Genomic DNA, 6,920 nt, shown 5'->3' with positions numbered 1-6,920 from the left:
GAATGACATCGTCACACACTGTACACAGAGCTTTACCGGCGACATCGAGCTTTTTCACGAAATTCGACACAAGCACAATGGTTCCTCTTTACTGTTTCCCACTGGGGACACCGTCAGCTTTCTATCCAACCAGTCCCATCGAAACCTGTTTTTTAGATCCGCATCTATCTGACGCACTTCAGCTTCGTCGCGAGTCTCGATAACATTCGGCATTTGCGAGAAAGGGGTTTAGGAAGGCGAACACGGATTGGTTGTGATTTGCATTTGCCGATATAGCGACCAATCACAACAAGTAAGACATCATACACGTCCAATCGCAGGGCTGTTTACAATCGGAAAATGGAAAGACTGATCATCGGGAGAGCTTGTGAAAACTCGACGATAAGGTACCTGACCCCCCCCTAAAATTTTCTCAATGGATTTAGACGATTCACAAAATGATCAATTTAAGAAATAAAACGGCGGATTTCTGCATATCCGCGGAAAATTGCCATCCCTGCAGTAGTCACCATTTGATCGTTCATAATAAAGGTAGCCAGTTGTGACACATTAAACGCAAAATTATGCCAAATAACTCGCTGCGTCAATGAAGCAATCCTTGTGATGTTTTTTTTTAAAAAATTGAAATATGAGTCAATAATCACAATATAAAATTCACAATATTCAAACACATGCCCTGCGATTGGCTGGCAACCAGTTGAGGGTATACCCCGCCTACTGCCCGAAGACAGCTGGGATAGGCTCCAGCACACCGGGCGACGCTCGTGAGGATCAAGCTGATCGGGAAATGGATGGATGCAAACACAATTTATAAGAGATCATAAATGGCACCATACCTAAAGTTTAATGTACAATAATGAGTACAATTATAGCTTTGTGAATTACAGTGCAACACAATTTGGCTCAGGACAATGGTTGACCTCAATTTATTTCCAGCTTTCAAAATCTGTTTTGACTTCATATAAATAATTGTAGTTTATGAATCATTAGATTTAAAAAAATACTTTAAAAATATGTAAAATATTAAATATAATATACTTAACAGTACTACATGTTTAAAATGATTTAACCCCTGGTCTACGAACATGCCAATGGTAAATTGGCATCAAGTTCCAGGAGTGACATTCCGTCAAATAACGACAGTCCGTCGAGCCTCTCGAGGTGCCAAGCTCAGGCTTAGCGCCCTGGTAGTCATGGCAACAAATGCAGGCCTGGGGATTACAGAAATTCACAGAAACCATTTTTCGGTTATGTTAGATTACCCAATGGTAAACCACAGTAACTAATTTTGGATTCCGTAAACGTTCATCATGGGAACCCATTTTTCTATTTTGACTGTTATTCATAATCAAGAAGAATTCTTGATTATGAATAACATTAAAATACTCAAAAGTATAATATTTAAAGAGTAAATGTTTGAAAACTATGCATTAACAATTAACATAAATACATCAGCAGCTGTGTACTCCAGATTTAATCAATAAAATAAATGTTTTTTTCAAAATATGTTGTTTAACACTTTTATTGTACTCATACGGCATCATGAATACAGCATACCACAAAATCAGAGTATTTTTTTTCCAGTCTCACACGGCAAAGAGGAACTTTGCGGAAACGACACGCTACCGGAAACGATCGTTACCCTGAAATCCTCAGGCCTGAAAAGAATGACTTGCGATTGGCCCACCAGGATAGAGGGTGGGAGGCTGGCTCGAATAAATGCATCAGGATCGCTAGGTATGAGATAATTTCAGCTAGACAAGAAACAAGGTATGTGAAATGTGATATAATTCTTAGCCAATTTTCTTTATTCCTGATAATAATTAACAAAGTATTTCTGTGAAACATATCTGACTGAATTATGTAAATTTATATTCATGCTTTCTGAGAAGAGAGGTGGCTTTTTCCGCATGAATTTTTCAAAGTGGAAAAAAAAAGAACGTCCATTAACGATCAACCATAAGACATGGTGTACACAAAGAGTCTTTTGTACCACAGTGATTTTACTGCCCTTCAACGTGCCATTTATATAATGTAATGGCTGGCAATGCAATGCAAACACACACTATAACCTAATTGTTCTCACACTCAGCACACGGCTTTGTTATTAGTGCTGACTAACCTCTGACCGACACCGAGGAGACGGTTTAAAATCACAGAGTCCAAGCAGCAGTGAGCACCTCCCTTTTCAGTTAGACCATAAGGGGAGAAATGTGCCTGAAGACCTTTAATTACATTAATGCCCTATTACAAAGGCTATCAACTCTGGCTACAATTGACTTGGAACAGAACAAAGGCAGACACACTTGAAATGCTGCAGTTATTTAGACTGAGAAATCCCCAAACTACAACCTTGTGATTAAACTGAGAACTGCGATTATTATTATTATTATTTTTTTTGTGTAGACCTCAGTAACGACACCTGGTGTAATGGAATGTTGGTTGAAAATGTAAACTAAGTACTCAGCCTTTAATAATGGAATTGCGGTAAACATTTTACATCATACTAATTAATTTACGCAACCCAAGTGTGTGACCTTCTGCTGTGTGAGAAAACCAGAGCAAAGACATCATTTTGTAATCATTGTGTTCACTTGGTGTGAATGGACCCAACATTTCTCAGTTGTCATGAGCAAAGCACGTGTGGTGGTCCAGCAGCATAAACAACATGCAGTCATGTTCTTAAGTAGTGTGAAGTGTGCACGGTAGGTATGATTGTAGAAAAAATGGGACACGCAACCCAAACAACCATCTCAATGTGCTGCAGGGGCAACATCTGTGTCTCTGTGTAGATGCATGTCTGCTCATTTAAACTCACACTGCAGCAAAATCAAAGATGACAGAAGAAGCAACTTAATTGGAATGGGTGTTGTGAGAGGTATTCTTTTTTTTTTTTTTTTTTTTAAATTACTCTCATTCATTTGCAACAATAATGCTCCATTAAGGTTGGCCCAGAGAGTTAACATATGTTTGACTGCATCATTGTTGTAGTTTGGAAGGAAAATGCCTTGACCCACCCCTAAATATTAGATTGTCATTGAGTTGTGCAGGTGCGCTTCATCATATGGATTTATATTTGATTAAAAATCAAAATGTCCTACATGCTGTACAAGGTTTGCTAACCATACAATGATGCCGAAATGCAACGTCTTGACAAACGGAATGCTCACAATAAACTAGTTTGCCCAGCAACGCAGGAACATGGTGTCATGCGGCACAAGAAAGCACGCTCAGCAACTACTGTACCAACTGTGATTCATTTGACGCTATTACAGTACACCAGATGTGTTTTTCATTTGAATATTTACCATAAATTCAACTTGACTACCATACGTTAGTGATAAACTAGGGCCTGTTCAAACTCATATTCAAATTTGGCCATTAACCCGCAACCTCCTGTATATTAAAGGTTGAAAATATTTCCGTGATTCCTGCGCAATTTGCACAGGATGAGAGTCAACTTTACCTTTAACCCTTTCAGGGACAGCGGTTACTACAGTGGACAGCCTATCATCTTATCTGGTTACAGGTTATCATTATTGAGGCAAGAAAGGGTTAATCATGCGATTAGGACGACACAGGATCAAAATTTCCAGTAGCAGTAAATAAATAAAAATCGGAGAGTCCATGAGGAAGACAAAGTGTTTTTTTTTTTTTGTTGTTTTTTTTTTTAAATGAAGCTGAACTCCAAAATGAGAGCGGAATGGGAGTGTGAGTCATTCTGAACGAGAGCAGGACAGGATAGGAATAGTTTACACAGGAACAGGACGGGATTTTTTTTTTTTGGTTTACTATGGGCCAGGAGGGGACGGTACAGGATTTTTCCCATGGAAGTGGAATGGGACGGGAGTGAAAATCCACTCCCGTGTCACCTTTTAACTGTACATGGAGATAACAAAGGCTTCTTCAGGAGGCATGAAGTCATGATAAAATCTTTGTGTGTGTCTGAGTAGGCCTGCTTGCATCTTGAATGCTGTTTGTTTGTGTGTGTGAAGTGACCACCCGGCCCATGTTCCTGGCCTTCTGCATTGCTCATCTATGTATCTTTGTTCTTTTCCAGACATTGCGTCTGGTCAGCTACTTACTGCAGATTGCATCCGCCTCATCCGAACCATCTGCACACTCTTGCTCTCCATCGCAGCGCCACCTAGCAGGAACACACTGTCCATTCTTGCAGGCAAAATCTGTGGTTGCACATGTCTTCTTTGCTGTCGAGAGGAATCACACAGACATGAATTAAAATGAGAGTACTGGCTTGTATTCTGAATTTATTTATGAATTTAGGGCTACTGCAGCAAATCATTTGAAGCCAGCAGTAACACCCACTAAGAAAAGAAATTGTGCAAATGTCGGCTATATCAACATGACCTCATTTTGTTGAAAACATACCTTGGTGAATTCTTATGACAGATTAAGCATTTTAGAATTTCATCTCTAACAGTTTGAGGTTGTACATAAGATAAAATGGTGAATAAGAAATATGGGCTGGAAGATCACGATCTATCATTGTTTATTGAATTTAAATTAGATACCAATAACACAATATATTGGGAAATGTATTTTAACTTTTTGTCAGCAGATTAACAAGATTAGTTTTTAAGCATGCAGACAACTGGGCAAAGGGATACAGCAAGTTTGGCAGCAACCTCTGTCTTTACCATTTTTGTTCCAAGGGGCGAATGTATTTTTTTTTTCCAAATCAGAATCCCTTTCTCATCAGAAGCTGTTGAATTGCTTCCACAGAGTTTGCGTACACAAGATGAAATTGAACGTTTAGGACTAACATCATTTCCAAAAAGAAATGTGTAGGGTCAAGTGAGTAGTCGGGAGCGGAGACAAAAGACAATTAATTGTGAGATTTATTTATCAAATATCATTCAACACAAGTGGTAGAAAAAAAAATCCCTACATAGAAGCTAATCAGCATGCTAATCTTCTTAAACTCTAATAGTGATCCTTGTCACACAATTTCTAAAACTATTATAAATTTCGTCCGAATATCGATCATTTGCACACAGGTTCTTTTATTTCTCAACAAGTGGAATAAAGACCCAACACTTGGACGTCATCTCTGTACAGTATTCCAACATCACAAATCAGGACGAATCGATTCGGGCCACTGTACTTTAAGGCATCGTACAGCGGGCTGAACAAAGCAAACGTGAGAAAAAGCGGGCAGTCACACCCCTATTTAAAACAGTTTCAAAAAGACAATATGCAGTGTGCTCCGGGGTGCTCATAAAGGTTTGCATGTATGAGTAGTAAAAGGCAACTAGTTTCGCGCCTTTCAACCTGTCTTCTCTCGCTGGCTCCGTTCAAGATAACAGCCCTTATATGATGTTAAACATGTTGACTGGAAAAAGCCCGCTATGTGGGTGTGATTAGAAAAGCAGTAATAGAAGCAGTAAATCAAAGGAAGCAGTTACTACTTCTATCATAGATAGATAGATAGAGATAGAGGCTTGGGCAATAATGTAATATTATACCGGCGTTACGTATTGCGGATTAAAAAAAAAACAAAAAAACTATACAGTATTCTGTTACAGTTACAGAAAACAATACGTCATCAGATTACAGGTACATTTATGAAAAACGGGGATTATTTTGCAAGATTACAATTTCCATGCAGACAGAGAGCCACCATTGGCCCGGTTGTTTATTTGCGCCTCGAGTGCAATAAGCGGATGCCATCATTACGTGGGTATTCAGACTGAGACAGCACGGTTGAATTACTAAGCGGTGACAAGCTTGCATTGCCAAAACTGCTGTAGTGTTCGGGTATTCTAAATGTTATTTGCAGCACTGATGCATTTTGTTATTTTCTTTGTAATTCACCGTGTTCCTTGAAAAGAAGCTGTACAGCCACGTATTTTGATTGGAACTTTTTCTCGCAACTGGATTATTTAAAATGGTTAGTTATTGTCTTTTTGTAAAATTGCATGTATTAAAACTACGAGTGATATTGGGATATTTTGTCGGTGTCGGTGACTACTCAAGAGTTGAGTATCGATCTGAAAAAAAGTGTTATCGAAGAGCCCTAGTTGCGGTAGGCCTGTAATAAGTCCATAGCATACCCTGCATCCTGCCCAAAGTCAGCTGTGATAGGCTCCAATTCACCCACGACTCAAACAATTGGGATAGAAAACAAAGCGATGATCTGTCATGCAAGTGGATCACAGATGGACAAAACCCTTAAAGCAAAGCAATGCCCATTTGAGTGATCCAACAGAAGATGAATGGCTTCCATTACATTTGTGTTGCTCTTTTTTTTTCTTTTTTTTCACTTAAGTTGCGCTGACTTCCGAATGATAACCCGTTTTTACCCCCACACCTACTCATCATACAAAAAGTGCTCACCACGTTCTCATGAGAAGATGATTTCGAACAATGCTTTTTGAGCATTAAATGAAGGTGAAGGTCAGCGCTTTCATCCATGTTATTACATTTACTCACTACGTCTCACACACACACAAAGTGAAAGTGAAAAGGAAATAATATACGTGCCCTGATAACAATAGCAAAAGGAACACCATCACTTCTGATCACGGTATTCCGATTGACTTTAGGTCCTTTATCGCCTTTAAAAGCAGTGACATCATTTACAGTCTACTCACATGAAACTAGAATAGCACTGCAATAAAGCACAGACCTCTGCCTGATGAACTGTGAAAAAAAAAAAAAGCCAATTGGCAGACTGTGCAATCAGCAGGGTGCTCTCTGACAAGAAGAGGCAAGGAGATGGAAAGGAAGGGCCTTTTTCGCAATGCTAAACACTTTCACAAAAGACAATAGCCTGCTTCCGAAGAAAAATGCTTACTTTGATGTTAACATCAGATATTTTAACATTAAAGCAAGACCCAGGTCAATATCAAAGCTTGATGGATGATGGCTTTCCTTTAGCATTGCTTACATATTACATT

The 6,920-nt window shown here is 39.0% G+C and overlaps 1 protein-coding gene across 5 annotated transcripts in view; it reads right to left on the bottom strand.

Annotated features, from left to right (window-relative positions):
- lrp8 (low density lipoprotein receptor-related protein 8, apolipoprotein e receptor) overlaps positions 1-6,920 on the bottom strand; it is a 165,811-nt gene that overhangs the window by 88,218 nt on the left and 70,673 nt on the right. For all 5 annotated transcript variants that reach the window (XM_019894352.1, XM_019894349.1, XM_019894351.1 and 2 more), the window contains exon 3: positions 4,086-4,208. In XM_019894352.1, coding sequence (XP_019749911.1) covers positions 4,086-4,208 — 123 coding nt within the window. The remainder of the gene's footprint in view (positions 1-4,085; positions 4,209-6,920) is intronic.

This window comes from Hippocampus comes, unplaced genomic scaffold (assembly GCF_001891065.2).
Source record: "Hippocampus comes isolate QL1 unplaced genomic scaffold, H_comes_QL1_v1.1 scaffold282, whole genome shotgun sequence".
In the NCBI taxonomy this organism is placed as follows: Eukaryota; Metazoa; Chordata; class Actinopteri; order Syngnathiformes; family Syngnathidae; genus Hippocampus; species Hippocampus comes.
Note: the sequence above shows the minus strand (reverse complement) of the source record. Positions and strands in the feature narration are given on the sequence as shown.